This window comes from Microtus oregoni, unplaced genomic scaffold, assembly GCF_018167655.1.
Source record: "Microtus oregoni isolate MIOR12 unplaced genomic scaffold, Mior012 000019F_ref0000042, whole genome shotgun sequence".
Taxonomy (NCBI): Eukaryota; Metazoa; Chordata; class Mammalia; order Rodentia; family Cricetidae; genus Microtus; species Microtus oregoni.
The window spans coordinates 35717722-35734068 of NW_024543078.1; the positions used below are offsets into that span (position 1 = coordinate 35717722).

Genomic DNA, 16347 nt, shown 5'->3' on the forward strand with positions numbered 1-16347 from the left:
CAGAGATCAGCCTGCCTCTGCTTCCTAAGTGCTGGGATTAAATGCGTGTGCCACCACTGCCTGGCTTCTCAGTCACCTTTAAAAAGCACATCCAAAGTACTGGAACAGGCAACAAAGCTACAGAGAAATTCTGTCTCAAAACAATAAAAAACAAAAACAAACAAACAGGGCTGAAGAGATGCTCAGTGGTTAAGAGCATTGCCTGCTCTTCCAAAGGTCCTGAGTTCAATTCCCAGCAACCACATGGTGGCTCACAGCCATCTGTAAAGAGGTCTGGCGCCCTCTTCTGGCCTTCAGGCATACAGACAGAATATTGTATACACAATAAATAAATAAATAAATATTTTTAAAAAAAACAACCAAACAAAAAAACCACATCCAAGTGGGAGGTTCGTGGTGGCATACACCTTTAATTCCAGCACTTGGAAGGCGGAGGTAGACAGATCTCTGAGTTCAAGGCCAGTCTGGTCTACAGAGTGAGTTTCAGTACATCCAGGGCTGTTACACAGAGAAACCTCTGTCTTGAGCCTCCCACGCCCTACCAAAAAAAAAAAAAAACCCTTACGAGACCTGGATAGAGGTGGGCAGTCCTTGGGCTTCCCACAGGTCAGGGAACCCTGATTGCTCTTCGAGCAGATGAGGGGGGGGGGACTTGATCGGGGGAGGGGGAGGGAAATGGGAAGCGGTTGTGGGGACGAGGCAGAAATCCTTAATAAATAAATAAATTAAAAAAAAAAAAAAAAAACAAGGCACATCCAGAAATGGTCCTCATGCCATGGTCCCACCTGCTCTTCCAGACTGCCCAAGTAGTTACAAACAAAGGCCATTTGGTCAGGTGACATTTTAATCAGCTGGTGTCTTTGGAAAATAACAAGAACATGTGGCCAGAATAAAAAGCAGTGAAGCAGGATCCAGGGTTGGGCTCTGGGGGAATGATAGGTTAGAGAGGGAAATCACCGGTGGCTGAAGAATCCTTGAGGATGGTTATATTTAAATGGCTTCATCCTACTTGGACCCCTAGAGAAACAAGAAAAGGGATAGTTATAACACACCTTCTGGACTGATAAAATCAATTACAGTTCACTCACAAGAGAACGCCAGGTAGCTGTCATGAGGAAATGTTACAATTGCATGGCTTAGGCGCAGGGCACAGTGAGAAAATCAGATCACACTGGTTAAGGTGTGACACCATTTTCATAAAAATGTCTCTATATGCTTGCAACATGTGTGAGCCTGAAAGATCCCTTAATGTGGCAGACATTTCGGGGACAGTACATGAACATTCTCGTTTTTTGGATCACTATTTATAACTCTATCAATGAACACTAGATTCCTATAATTGAAAAAGCAAAAAGAACATTTAAAACTGAAGAAATAGGCAAAGGAAGCAAAATTTTGCACAATAGTATACAGCCAGGAAGCAACAGAAACAAAAATCAGAGGTCTGACACCAAAATCTGTTCCAGGAAGGCTGAATCATGGTGAAGCAGCGCAAGACCCATGTTCAGACTTTCTCCCAGTGAAAATCAGAGCAGGAAAATGGGTCCTCAACAAAACTCTCAGAGGGACTTCTACACAAAGACAAACATCTACAAACAGGACTTCCTCCCCATGTCTGTCTAGGACTTACATCCAACAACAGCTACAGAAGGTGATCCTCAGGGACTTGGACTAAGGGAGTAAGGATAGTAAGTATAGGATAGTTTTTTGTCAACTTACACATGTCAGACCAAATGAGAAGCAAGTGGAGTGAGCAAGTTGGTAAGCAGCACCCTCCATGGTCTCCTCTTCAGTTCCCGCCCCACCTTCTCTTCAGGACTACAGAAGGAAACCCTTTCCTGCCCAGGTAGCTTTTGTTTATGTGTCCATCATAACAGAAGAGTAATGGGGGATGTGTGAGTAAGACAGCAGGGGTGTAAAAGGTGAGCAAAGTTTTATTCTTCACCAGGGCTGAAGGGAATTAAACCTTCTTCTCCTCAGTGGCTGAGGGCTTATCCAGCCTGTGTTGTGCTGGCACTGTTAACATCCCCCATCTCAATTTAATCTTTCCATTAACACATGGAGTATGTGTTGCTTGGAGGATTAAGTACAGAGATCCTTATCTCATAGGTGGGAGCTGGACCTGAAATCTCAGCCTGGATCATCTATGACATTATAAGCCTCCAATCAGAGGGGTACACCTAGGCAGAGTGGTGAAGTGTCAGTCCAAGACAAACCCCAGGTCTACTACTGCCCACACCAGCACCCTGTACTTAGTAGTCACAAGACCCCAGGTCAAGAACCTTGCAGCCCCATCCATCACCTCCCAGAGCACTGATGGAGCTCAACACCTCAGGAAGGGAAAACAAGCACAGGCTGGGTGGGGCTCCCATCCTGAAAATGTGCTAGAGCAGGTGGAGAGGTGGAGAGAGCTGAGATTTCACACAGACCCACTGGAGGGAACAAGCTTCAGAGTGGCATTGGTAGTCAGCTCTGCCTTGCAGCCACTCAGGGCTGGAGCTGGCTATTATCAAACACCATAAACCAGGACAGTGGAGGTGCCAGACAGGAGGGAGGCTGGACACCTTCCCAGATGTCAGAACTTGCTATTCAAGAATAAGACTGAGAGCAAGGTGAGAACTCTTTTTTGTTTTATCTGTTCTGTAGCCAAGGTCCAACCCATGGCAATCCTCCTGCCTCCAGCTTCCAAGTGCTAAGATTTTAGGCATGAGCCACGACACCAGGCCTGATAGATTATAACAAATTATAATCCAAACACCCTCCTCACCTTCCTCACTCCCTTGCCCAAAAGAGAAGGGTGCCCTAGAAGTAATCTCTAGTTTTGAAAGAATGAAAACACATGTTAGGGAACAAACAGGAAAGAAGACCCCAATACCCAAGAAAACGGAAAACTAGCCTGAGGTACTGCAAGTCCAGACACTCTCAACACCATGTGCCAAGAGGGGCTAACAGATCCAAAGAGCCCCTAACTTGGAGCAGGAATCATCAGGAACTTCTCTCAAATGATCTCAGGCACCCTGAGGTCCTCTTCAGCCCTAGAGCCAGGGCTCAGTGCTAGGCGGATGAACCGCTCCGAACCACCCCGCGTTAGTGTGCTGCGCTACTCCCTGCCTTCTGGAAGGGCTGTTTTGGTTTGGTTTTTCTCTAGGCTGCATGGTTGCCCACTGACTTGGTCTCACCGAAGGAAGAACACTTGAAGATGCCGGCAAACTCACTAAGATTGTGGGGTTACCACTTTAAGTGCTCACTTGGACATCAAAAGTAAACAGGCCCTATTGTTTCCCTCAGAAAACACAGTTAGCCAAAGCTTCTTAGCATGGCCCAGTAGTTTCCTTGGATGGGTGACCTTCTCCAGGGGTGACCAAGAACAGGTGAGCCAGCTGCAGGGAAGTCTCAGGAAGGAGAAAACAAGTTCTTGCTGGAAATATGGCAGCAGAATTTTCTGTTATGAATACAGACAGATGTCCTCTGTGCCAGGCCCTGTCCAATGAGACCTAGTCTTCAAGGGAGGATCTGACCTCTGCCCATGTCCTCATGAGAAGTCACAAGAGCCCCTACCTCTACTCACCTAAAAAGTCTCAGGCACATCTTCTCCTGGGGAAATTCCTTGGGGCCCTCTACACTATCATCATGGCTCTCGGTCTCCAGGTAGACGTCCAACAGCACACATAGACGCTGCAGCTGGTTGGTCAAGAGCTGGTGGCTGGGTCGAGGGCCACAGAGCTCCTTATAGCACACGTTGACCTCGCTCTCCATAGCCTGTACGGGTGGGAAGCCAGCACTTCAGCATTTCCTTCCTAGGTATGGCGGGGCACACTGGCCAGGCTTTTACCCCAGAGCTGAGCCTGAGGGCACCACAAGAGCTACAGTTGGCCCCTGAGGGCATGTGCATGCAGGCACAAGCACATATGCACCCAGAGGAGCTGTACAAGCAGAATAGTACCACAGCTTTGTCCAGAGACCCTTGATTATCACAATTTCCCCTAAGTGCCTACAGCAGAAACACAGGACTGCAGGGGAAGAATCTTAAGCCCCAAGTCAGAAGGTTTTCTGCTCTATGGCCATAAGGCTACCAAATCCCACCAAGAGGCGGTGACCTTAGCAACAGCCTCAGCATCCTCACGGTCATTGAATCTGAGTGTTTCCGTAATGCTTCTGAATTTATTTACCATCTCACAGAAGCCCAAGGTGATGACAAGATTTTAAGGAAACCTTTTGTTTGTTTGTTTTTGCTTTTTTTTTTGAGGCAGAGCCTCACTATGTAGCCTTGGCTGGCTTGGAATTTACTATGTAGACCAGCCAGGACTTGAATTCACAGAAATCTGTCTGCTTCTGCCTCCCCAGTGCTGGGATTAAAAGGGTGTAGCACCATGCCTTGGAGGATACCGAGTGCATGAAATCCAGAATAACATGTATAAAGTGCTGAGTGAATGTGTGTTCTTGACATGAGCTGGCCGTGGTGAGGACCCTAACTTCACATCCATGCAGGTATGGCAGAGCCTTCCCCTTCTCCCACAAGGCTAAAAGGAATGGCAAAGCCTTCCCTTCTGCTCCAAGTGGGAATGCTGACAGTGTGTTCAGAAAATGTCAACCATTACTTTCAACCCTACAGATATTTACAGATTTACGGCCTGGAGACTGCTCCCTACAGAGCCTGCTCCTACTGGGATTAGCTAAATCTGCCTCGTTGGTCCGTCTGTGCACCCTGACTCTGCCTCCACGTACTCTATGTAAGAAGCATGCTGGGTCTGGAGGTGGGCTAAGGTTTCTCTAGTCCAGCACGTCTGCTTCCAGGTTTCTATGCGTCTGTCTTTTCTTCAATCCCTCACGGCCCTCAGTAGATCCAAATCCCTGGAGTGGTGCAAGGATGCCGCACCCAGCTAAGAATGTGATCTGGTGAGTGGGAAAAGCTGTGGGCTCCGCGGAAATGGAGGGGTGAGCACGTTCTATAAGTCCTGCCAGGTCCTTCCTGGGACTGAAGCAGTGCCCATGGCCTCCGCAGCTGCAGCCTTGGCCACCTTCCTAGGGGTTCTCCATGTTCCTCCTGACACACATGTGGGTCTTACCCGAATATTGTCATCATTGCTGTTGGTTTTCTCCCCTTTCCAGTTTAGACAGAGTCGGAAAATGGGTGGGATGGAGGAATAGCCAGGGTTCAACACCACAGCAGCTTGAAGTTTCGCTGGCAACAGGGGAAAGGGAGAAAATCAGTGACCACCCAGCTTCCCATGGTGGTCTACACACTGTACCCAAAGTCAACACAAATGTCTCCCATTAACATAAGTGCCACCAAGTGTATGGGTACTAACGGTTTTAGACTCTAAAAGAACTGCCAAGTTGCTGAGAGTAAGGCATAGTAATTCTGGTTCTTCCCAAGATCTGCTTTACTTACCGGTATTTGTCAATGGATTAAATCTGCTCTCGAGAAATGTCATAATTTTTAAAACTGTGTGTGTGTTTGTATGTGGTTGGCTGTTTGCCTCCACGTATCTTTATATCTTTGCACCAACATGTATAGAGTGCCTTTGGAAGCCCGAAGAAGCAAATGCATTCTAGGACTGGAGTTACAGGTGGTTATAAGCTGCCATGTAGGTACTGGAGATTCAACTCAGGTCCTCAGGATGAGCAGCCAGGGCCTTTAACCTGGCTGGCCTTGAACTCAGAGATCTGCCTGTCTCTGCCTCCCAAGTGCTGGGATTAAAGTCATGCACCACCATGGCCGCCCTTTTTTTTTTAAGAATTTGTTGTTGTTGAGAGTCTCACATAGTCCAGGCTAGCCTAAAATTCAATTTATAACCAAGAATGACTTTGAATCCTGGTCCCCCTGATTCTGATTCCCAAGTAGGACTAGTGGCAAATGTTCCCGGCCACTCAAATCTAATTTACATGAGGATATCAGGAAAGTGAGACTTCCAGAAACTTTTCTATCATTAAACAGGTACAAAAGCACAAGACAGAGTATAATCAGAACTGCCTAGTATAAAATTTGCATTCATAATCACTAAACAAATTATCTTCATATATTAATTTCCCCCAGTGATACTTCTGACCCCTGCTGTTGTTAAGATGAATGTAGGTACTGTGTGCATGTGTCTGAGTGCAGGAGCATGCCACAGAGAGCATTGGGCAGAGGACTGTTTCTTGGGAGACACTTCTCTTTTTCCACTTTGTTTTGAGGCAGGGACTTTCCCTTCTGCAGCTATGGTACTTATTGGAGCTTCCAGAAGATTCTCCTATCTCTGGGACTACAGATGCATACCATTCCATTCAGGTTTTTATGTAGGTTCCTGGACTTGATTTGGCTTATACATATCACCCAAAGGTATTTATACTAGCCTGAGCAGATTTCATAAACAAAAATAAAAGAGCGTGGTGGTACAAACTTTTAATCCCAGCACTTCAGAAGTAGATGAATCTGTGAGTTCTAGCCCAGCCAGGTCTACACAGTGAGTTCCAGACTAGCTGGAGCTCCATAGTGAGACTCTTTCTCAAGAAGACAAAATATACAGCTGGTGAGGCAGCTCAGTAGGTAGGGGTGGCCGCTCCTAAGCCTCATGACGTGGGTTTGATGCTTAGAACCAGGAAGACTGAAGGAAAGAGCTGACTCCTCTTAGGTTGTCCTCTGAAACGTGTGTGTGTGTTGCTTAGACCTGAGTGCACACACACATACACTAAATAAATGTAACAAAAACTGTAACAAACTCTGAAGCGTATGAGTAAATAAGTTCTCTTTTATAATGTTTCTAGCTTTGGGAATTTAATTTTGCTTTACTTATCTTATTTCTCTTTTGTGGTACTGGGGAATAAATCTAAGGCCTCAGGTATGCTAAACAAGTGTTCTAACACTGAATCATATGCCTAGTCCAGGAATTTTACATCTCTCAAAATACTGACTAATAGAGGACCCAGGCAGCTTGCTCAGCTCAGGGGTCACAGCTGTGAGGCTGGGGGACAGAATGAAGAGGCAGTGCCAGGCTGCTGAGGCTGGGGTAGGAGAACAGCTGACAGCCCAAGCAGGACATCTGCATGGCTCCAGAGAGGAAGGGAGGTTCTGTTACCCAACCTTACAATCAGAGTAACAGCCCTACCCTTCTGTGTGGAGCGCAGATACGAGATATGCCCCTATAGGGAACTAAAACGAGAGATAAAACCAAGCTGAGGTGAGACCAAGCTTGAGAGTCGGCCATGATTGACGCAGCTCTAAAATGGATGAGCCCACCACCCCAGTGACTGCATGAGGATTCACTGACATGACACGTGTGTGGCCGTGTTACAGAACAAGTCCTCACTGAAAGAGTGGTTCCCTGGTCACCAGTGTCGGAAATCTCTACGGAGGATTCTAGGGTCTTTTGCTAGGCATGCGTGCTATTTGAGAGCTCCCCTTGATTAGAGAGCCCTGTGGTCAGTAGAGCAATCACCTACCTGTTCCCCTTTCAATAAGCGCCAGGTAGTAGAGATTGGTGTCCCCAGCCAGTCCTGCCTCTACTATGTCCTTAGTGAAGTGCAGTTCCTAGAACAAGAACCAGGGTGAACTGCTGCTCCCCTAAAGCCTCTGCCCTGATGGCGGGGGGTAGGGGTGGGGGGGACAGGAGCTGAGGGGTGACATGGTCACAGGGGCTGCAGTTCTACCTACCATGTAATCTTCATGGGCAATTATCACCCACTTTACCAGGCGAGAAACAACCTTGGCAGGAAAGAGGTATTGGCAATCACTGGTAACTGGCACAATGCCATGTTCTAAAAGACAGCAAGGCAGGAGGCATTACAGGTAGAAATCAGGTAGCACAGCTGTGGCTTGCTGGAAGGCTATGGTGGCCTTGACACTTGTCCAGGACACCTGATTACTCAAGAAGCACCGGCTCATTATATACCAGGAATAGAGAAGCATTTCAACCTGACATCTACTTCATGCAGGACTATGTATGCCTGCGGTCAGACCCAGCACCTGCATTCATGGTACTTTATCCTTAATGCAGACAACGTCCAGTAAAACAAATCCCTGAAGCCACAACTAGCGTCAGTGCCTCTGCAGCAGGAACTGTTAATTAGATCAAATAGCTAAGAGGGCTGAGCTGACCTTGACAGAAAAACCCCAGCAATGTTCTGTGTCAGTTCCCTGCTGGTGTCTCAGTAAACAAATACTCCAACAGGGAACACTCTGGTTGACAATCACCCAACCTTGGAAAAGTTAGCAATGCTGAGTGGGGAGCAAGGCCTGAGGGATAGGTGATATTGCCCTGGAGCTCAGTGTCCACATGGAACCAAAGAACTGGCCTGGAGGTGGGAAAGAGGGGTCTTGTCTCCAGTTGGGTCCTGGAAACCCAAATGCCTAGCTTGACAGTGACTCTAATACCCAAAACTCTGACTCCCTCCAAAACCTTACCCCCACCCTGCAAGTGCCTTGTAAATACCCATCGAGTTTTTACTAGATGAACTGATAGAAGCCATCCAGTTACCACCTAGACCAGTGGCTCATCATAATCACTTGGGAGCTTAGGGGAAAATTCAAGGGGTTCAGCTATCCCCTTAGAAGCACTAGCTCAGTAGGTCTTAAGGAAAGGATAATGGGATGACCCCTGTCTAGCTACAATCAGTGAGCTGAATGTGAATACAAGGGTCCCACTGTTTCTCCCCTCATGCTATATGGGGTACCAGCATAAATTAGACTCTAAATACTGCCAAGTGCATATGAATCTGTGATGCATGGACCTAGGATAAGCTGCCTGGATGAACCCGTGAACTTGTGCCAATGGCTAGTGTCTTCTGGGAGGTCTGGCAGAAAACTGATGCTTTTGCAGGGAGCTCAGACCTCTGCCTGAATGGGCCTGCTGCTCTCCCCACTGGCCCTACCATCCACTGCTCAGTAAGGCTAGGAACAGGATTCACAAGTTCTGAGGGAAAGGAGGTGGCATTATTCCTATGTTGACTGAGTGGCTGTCAGGCCCTTCTTCCTGCATCACCTTACCCAGAGATGCGAACTGTTTGTGGAGAGCCAGGCGAGACTGTACCCTGGTCTTCAGCAGTTTCATGGTGGTCTCCATATGGCTGGCGCTCTGTGAGTGGTCAGCTATCACCGTGTGCTAATATAGGGAACAACAGTGAAAGATACACGTGAGAGTCCCCTTTCCTTTCTCCAGGGACCAGCCAGACTGCCCAGCCAGTCCCAAGGCGGGTGCTGTGTGAGAATGACAGTATTTCTCTACGTAACAGGTCAGATGCTAAGCCCTGGAAAGAACACAAGATACTGGGGTCCCATGAGGCTGGGATCAGCTCCTAAGAAAAGGCAGGATTCTATAGTGTACGGCCCCTGGGATCAGCTTCTGAGAAAAGGCAGGATTCTATAGTGTACGGCCCCTGGGATCAGCTTCTGAGAAAAGGCAGGATTCTATAGTGTACAGCCCCTGGGATTTTGCCCATTCTCATTTGTAGCAGCCTTGTGCACAAGTCCAACAGCAGCAAAAGCTGTAACTGTGCTATACCTTGGGGCAAGACCAAGTTATCTTTGGTTTATAAGGCTACCAAGCTCCTAGGGAAGGTCAAGTCATTTCAACACATGAAGACTAGGGTAAGGTATTTTAGTGCCCTGAGTGGATGGAGGTCAGAACACAGCCTCAAAGGAAGATTCTCTGCTAGATCACAACCCTATGAAGCTATGAGAGGCCTTTCTGGAATCTGTCTAGGAAGAGGAGCGCTTCAGACCCTCAGCCAAGAAGGTAGGGCCAGAGTACACACCTGGGGCTGCTCTTTGGGGAAGTGGAGGCCACCCAGCTTCTGCACCCACAAATAGGGGTGACCTAAGTCAAGAACATAGTCTCTCAAAGTCAGGATGCTGCAAAAGAGAAGACAGAATAAAATAATTTTATGAGTTGGGAACACAGCTCAGGAGCAGAGCTCTCACACAGGCCCTAGGCTCAGTCCCAAGTACTGCCTAGCCCCAGGACACAGTCCTTCTGTGTACCCTGGGGCATTCCCCAGTGCCCCCAGACTGGCCAATCCCAGTCCACAAGTCAAACTCCTTAACTGTACACAATCTCTACTTGAAACTTCATCTCCAATATCCCATCTTTTTCCCTAGAACCTTTGCCTCATGAAGCAGAGCTTGAAAAGGCAGCCATTGGCCTCTGCTCTATCTGCTCATAAAATAACTTTTAAAATCTTGAGTACTCAAAATTAAGATGCCATTCCTTTTATTTATACTGTTTTGTTGTCTTTTGTTTTTGGCAGACGAGGGATGCAACCCACCATACCACTACTGAACCATATCCCTAACCCTCATGTCCCTATATTCCAGATTTCATCTTTCCATGACATCCCTTTGCCTTCTATGCAGGAACAGAAAGATGTCCCCTGCAGCCCCAAGGTCCTCTGGGCCTACAAGGTCTCCAGTTTGGCCTGAACTAAACAGATACAGACACAGAATAAGGGAAGGTGGAAGTCTGCTTACTCACCCAACTTTATCAAACTGATACTGATTGGCTGGGTTTGGAGTTTTCTTCCCATGATCTCCAGGATACAAGCAGCTCAGGACCGAGTCAGGAGACAGCAAGTCTCTACAGAAGACAAGACTGCAGTGAGAACGCCAGTTGACACGGTGCCTCAGAGTGCACCTGGGCATCTGCCAGTGACAATGTACCACTCGGCTGTTAAGATGTCAACTACCATCCTACCATCTTTTATGCTGTTTATTTTTGGAAACAAGCTTTCTCTGTGTAGCCCTGGCTGTCCTGAACTCAGAGATCCGCCTACCTCTGCCTCCCGAGTGCTGGATTAGAGGCATGCGCCACCACACTGGGCTCTACCATTATCTTTCATTGTCTGCTTCCTGTGCACCAAATCCTTTCAGTGCTTCAAGTCAGTGACTCTCAAAATATTATGAAACAGAGAAGATCTTCATCCCATTTCTCAAGGTATAAACTCAAGGTATTGGAAGGTCAGAGAGTGACATTCATGATGCTACCAAGTACAGAGGCCAAAGTTAGCACTATCTGATCAGAAAGAATAGCTTTTTTTTCTTTATTTTGTGCTTATGTGTATGCACTGTGGCACACAGAGAACAATTTAGTAGTCAGTGCTGTGAGATATGTGATTACACCGTTTAAAGACATGTCACTCTGATTGGCTTAATAAAAAGCTGAATGGTGAATAGCTATGCAGGAAGACGTTAGGCAGGACTTCTGGGGACAGAAGGGTCTTAGAGAAGAAGGCAGAGTCGCCAGCCAGACACAGAGGGAACAGACGTGCAAGAGAAAAGGTAAAAGCCACGAGTCACGTGGTAGCACGAAGATGACTTAAGTTATAAGATCCAGTGCGACAGGCGTAAGCTATAGGCCAGCTTTTATAATTAATAATTAGTCTCTGTCACTTTTGTGAGCTGGTAGCCCAAAGAAAAATCCATCTACGAGTCAGTTCTCATCGTCTATCTTATCGAGGCGGATCTTTCCTGCTTCTACCATGGCTCAGTGTACTCCAGGCAAGCTGGGCTGAGCGCTTCCAGCTGATTTTCCTGCCCCAATGCCCAGCTCACTGGGATAACAGGTACAATCATACCTGGTGTTTTACAGGAGTTCTAGGAATTGAACTCAGGTCATCAGGCTTGAGTACCAAGTGCTCTTACTAATAAGCCATCTTCCTGGTTCCTGAGAACAGGAGTCTTTAGTATTTTGTTTTGTTGTTTTTAAAATTCTCCCTTCCAGAATTATCCAGTGGGGCTGAGAAGGTGACTCAGTTGGTAAGGTGCTCGCTGCACAAGCATGAGTTCCATGTCCACATCCACATAAAAATCAGGTAGAGCGGCACACAGCTATAATCCCTGAGGAGGCAGAGACAAGGATCCCTGGACTTGCGGGCCAGCCAGTATTATCGTACTATATATCCTAGCCTGGACACTACACAGCCCAGCCCCACTACCCTCAATTCAAGAAACAGCAGGATCTCCATGAGTTGGAAGCCAGCCTAGTCTACAAAGCAAGTTCAACGCCAGCCTGATCTACATAGCAAGTTCTAGGCCAGCAAGACTACACAGTGACACCCTCTCAAAAAGAGTGTCCTCAAACTGCTCAGTCAATGAAAGACCCAGCTGAGATGTGGAACTTAAAAGAACCAGGCTCTGGACTCCCTCTGCTGGGAGCATGGTCAACTGCACCCAACATGCTGCCAGGCAGTGCAGCACCACCCAGCACAGGCTGCAGCAGCCAGAAGAGTGTAATAAACCTAAATGTAGGATCTACAGCCAGGAGAGGCCTCTCATCTGGCAGAATGGGAAGGGACAGGCAGAGCTCTGCTCCACTACACACTAGGCCAATGCTTTTTCGCCTCAGTGTTCTTTCTCCAGTTGACAGCAGGACCAGGCCAGGCAGGGCCAGGCCAGGGCAGTGATCCTCTAAGTATAGGTTAGTTTACCCCCAGGTTCTTTCTGTTCTCTGTTCTTCTTCTCTAGACTGTAGAAGAAGACTACCATGGTCAGGGGCTTCCTTGGGATGCTGTCGCTACCTGTTTATAGTCTACTTACCACCAAGTTAAGGACAACCCTAGGGAATGAACCGAGCTAGGAAACAAAAATCCTGGCCCCTTGGGACACAAATGGGAAAAGAAGGGCCAAAATTTGTCAATTTGGTCATGTCTCCCATACCTCATTCATGCATTTACATGCATTTTGCTGGCTATAAAAGCCTGTGGATCTGCCAAACAAGCAAATGTGCTGTTATCACTTGTTTTATCTGCTGTAAAGAACTTCACAAATGTAAATCAGAGAGCACTTCTATATCTCAGGGATGTGCCAGGACTCCCATGTCGTGGGGACACAAGAACATAGGTCAACATGGCAAAGGAACCTCTCATAGTCAGAAGGAGGACTGGAGAACAGGGGCTCTCACCACATCCCCGCCCACACGCCATCCCCAGTGCCTTCCCCCTACCCTGCACTGATGGGGGTGATCAGCTCAACGGCGGTTGTCACTTTGGCTTTCACTGTCATGATGTTGAGGTTCATGAGATAGTAGAAAGTCAGATGAAGCACACTGTTGTCTGGAGGAGCAGGGAGAGAACAGATCATTTATGAATCAACACATCTGAGGGCAGGCGTGGTGGTGCGTGTAGTTAATCCCAGCCTTGGAAGGCAGAGGCATGAGGATATCTAAATGCAAGGCCACCTGGCCTACAGAGCAAGTTCTAGGACAGCCAGGGCTACACAGTAAAGATGCCACCAACCTCCATCTCAAAAGGATAAACTAAAAAAGCACGACTCCATGTAAAATGAAAAATGGTCAGAGAGACAGTTCAGAGGATAATGGCTCTTGCCACCCGATGGTCTCAGCTCAATTCCTGAAACCCACATGGTAGAAAGAATCAATTCCCACATGCTGTTCTCTAATGTCTATGTGACTGCTGCACTGGTATGTGCATACACGCATATACACACACATACATACATGATAAATATGCAGTAAAAAAAGTATAAATAGGAGATTGAAATATTACAGGCAGAGTCTCGAGCTTACTGGACCCTTCGCACCAACAACTGGCCAAGCTCGTAGGCACTATTAGAATTAAGAATGCAGTCAGACCTTTGCATTTCAGATCAAGCAAGACAGACAGCGGGTGCCTTTTCAGCATCTCCTTGCGTTTGTCATCCAGCTGAACCCCAAGGGTGGGTCGACGCCGTTTCTGGACAGAGAAAATACACAAGCATGAGTCATATGAATCTCCCTTTTGCATCTCTGTGTCCCAGAGCCTCAGCACAGCTGCCTGTGACCTTTTGCCCCAGGTACCCAGCTGCCAGACTCCTGTCCCAGCAGACACTTATTCAGATTCTTCAGTTTGCTTTCAGGACTGTGCTCCTTGAAAACACCAGCATGGCTGCGATATTCCCAAATCAGGAAATGGGGCTCACCGTGGTCTGCTCCTCCTCAGCATCGGAGTCACTCTCGTCATCTGAAGACACACAAGGAAGGCAGTGAGAAGGGAGCTAACTGCATAGGCTCCCTAAGAAAACCTCCACCACGGGGACTGAGGGGCCCACCCAGACTTCCTTCAAATAAGGAGTGAGTAAATCAGCTGCTTCTTACTTGGTATAGAAAACATAATGTAAAGAAAGAATGACTTAGAAACCTACCAGCCAGCCTGGTTTTGTTTTGTTTGGTGTGGTGGTGGTGGTGGTGGTGGTGGTGTGTGTGTGAACTTGCCCATCTGAGCACTGTAAACCCAGCTCCTGATGTGGGTACTAGGATCAGAACTCAGATCTTGATGCTGGCAGCAGTATTTCACCTGCTGAGCCATCTCCTCAGCCTCCAGCCCTGCTTTTCAAGAGTCTTTGAAATGTCATTTCTATGGAGCATAAAGTCCTTTGTTGGTGGGACAGTGGTAAGAGCAACATAAATAACAGTAGCTGTCTGTATAGAGGGCTGCTGTGTATCCAAGTCAAGACTGTTCTTTCATGCTACCCACACAACGGGAATGGGCGGAATATGAGAAATTTATAAGATATATGAGGAATTTATCATTTTTTTAGGAGAGCCGGGGCACTGAGACAGGGTCTCAATATGTCACCCTGGATGGCTTGGAAGTTGCTTTTTAGACCAGTTTGGCTTCAAACCTGTGACAATTTTCTTACTGCAACCTCCAGAATTTGGGTATTATAGGCATTAACCTGTAACCCTTCCTCAGGGTCGAAGTGCTGGTGAGTGCTAGGGATAAAATCCAAAGGCTGCATTTCGTAATTCTGGGAACTGAGTTCTCTTGGGCCTACCCTAAAACTGGCATTAAGGTCAAGCCTCCTGCTACACCGCATCAGTCCAGCTATTTAGTATCCTTGAGTGAGGTATCCCAATCCCCATGTTACCTTGAGAGTCCTCAGGGGGCTTGAAGAGAGCTTTGGCTTCGTCCACACTGCCTTCAATTGCCACAGACAACGTCTTATCTGGAGGTGAGAAAAGGCCTCTTGGGAAAGCTGCTGGGAGGTTGCTGAGTGCAAGCCGACACAGCAGCTGTGTTTTCTCAACACCTGCCCCCGTTCCTTGCTGACTGAGGGGGAGGGCAAACTCACTCCACACAGAGGAAGGAAATAGGAACTAAAATCTGTTCCCTATGGTTCACTAAGAACATAAAATCCAGAGTACTGCTTCGCAGCTACACATCCCTGAGACATGCAAACCCTGGGCTTGTCACCCCACAGCCTCTTCCACCAACTGTCCTAAAAAGTTCTCTCCCAGAAGCCCACACCCATCCACACCCCAGAGATGATGGGGCACTCTCTGTAAAAAAGGTCTGTGTTCAGCACTGTCTGGTTTTACAGTGCAGCAGAGAAGAGGAGGTAAGAACATGGATGCTGCAGCCTAGTCCCAGACCTGACTCCTGTCCCACTCATTACTGGATTTGTGACCTGGAAGGGAACTTACTGGTCTGAGGCTCAGTTTCCATAGCTAAGAAATGGCGACTTGGAAAACAGCAACTGTTAGTTGAGTGGTAGGAGGTAAATGAACTAAGGCTTAAATTTTTAGTTACATTAGTTTTGGGGGTGAGGAATGTAGCACAGAAGAGTACAATTAATAAGCATAAGGCTGTGGCTTTGATCCCCAGCACCACAAAATAAATAAGTAAATGCATCCTTTAGTCTCACGATAACTGAATGGGGCATACTATTATTATAGACATGCAGAGAAACCTGACGCTCAGGAAACAGAGTCCTCTCCAGGCTCATTCACTTTGGGCTTGGCTCTCGACCACTCAGTTATCAATCTGTTTCCCACTCTGCCTAATGTGGAACTCTGGGATCCTTCTGCTATGAGCAAATAAGACACACTCCACTTGCTCTGTCCTTTTTTCCCCTGATTGTGGTGGGATGGAATCCAGGGCTTAAACTGCACTGCAGCTCCTCCTCCTCTATCTCACAGGTAAGAACATCACGGAACCCTGGTACCATTTTCCCAGCTACACTATAAAGACGGAAAGCCTCCCCCCAATATCCAGCTACTGCTTTACATCTGGAAATAATACACAAACCAGCCCAGCCCAGCCCAGCCCAGCCCAAACAAGCCGGTTACCCCAAGTGAGCACTGGAGACTGTCTTGGGGATCACACCCTCCACATGCTAGACAATCACTCTACCACAGAGCCACACTCCTTACCTACAATATTCTTTTTAATAGTTTAGTTTTGAATTCAACAGGAAAATAGAAGTGGAAACAGTAGAACTTTAAACACAAAAGAAATTTACTCACCCTGTCTAGGGGGCTGGGAGGAGGATTTCATATGAGCTGATGATGGCAACGGAAGAGAACAAAGGGGAAGGAGAGGACGAGACGGACCAAGAAGACACAAGAAAAGACACAGTAATGTCTTGGTGCCATGACT

At 47.4% G+C, this 16347-nt stretch overlaps 1 protein-coding gene across 3 annotated transcripts in view; it reads right to left on the reverse strand.

The window, feature by feature from the left end:
* Nucleotides 1-832: 832 nt before the first annotated feature.
* LOC121459428 (THO complex subunit 5 homolog) overlaps nucleotides 833-16347 on the reverse strand; it is a 34627-nt gene continuing 19112 nt past the window's right edge. For 2 of the 3 annotated variants that reach the window (XM_041669186.1, XM_041669187.1), the window contains exons 9-21: nucleotides 16215-16250; nucleotides 14837-14914; nucleotides 13889-13929; nucleotides 13563-13662; nucleotides 12915-13023; nucleotides 10449-10550; nucleotides 9733-9829; nucleotides 8966-9080; nucleotides 7634-7737; nucleotides 7423-7510; nucleotides 5067-5182; nucleotides 3569-3759; nucleotides 833-1017 (exon numbers count right to left, since the gene is read on the reverse strand). In XM_041669186.1, the coding sequence (XP_041525120.1) occupies nucleotides 954-1017; nucleotides 3569-3759; nucleotides 5067-5182; nucleotides 7423-7510; nucleotides 7634-7737; nucleotides 8966-9080; nucleotides 9733-9829; nucleotides 10449-10550; nucleotides 12915-13023; nucleotides 13563-13662; nucleotides 13889-13929; nucleotides 14837-14914; nucleotides 16215-16250 (1241 nt within the window). In that variant the 3' untranslated portion in view covers nucleotides 833-953. The remainder of the gene's footprint in view (nucleotides 1018-3568; nucleotides 3760-5066; nucleotides 5183-7422; nucleotides 7511-7633; nucleotides 7738-8965; nucleotides 9081-9732; nucleotides 9830-10448; nucleotides 10551-12914; nucleotides 13024-13562; nucleotides 13663-13888; nucleotides 13930-14836; nucleotides 14915-16214; nucleotides 16251-16347) is intronic. The other variant, XM_041669188.1, reaches the window with a different exon arrangement.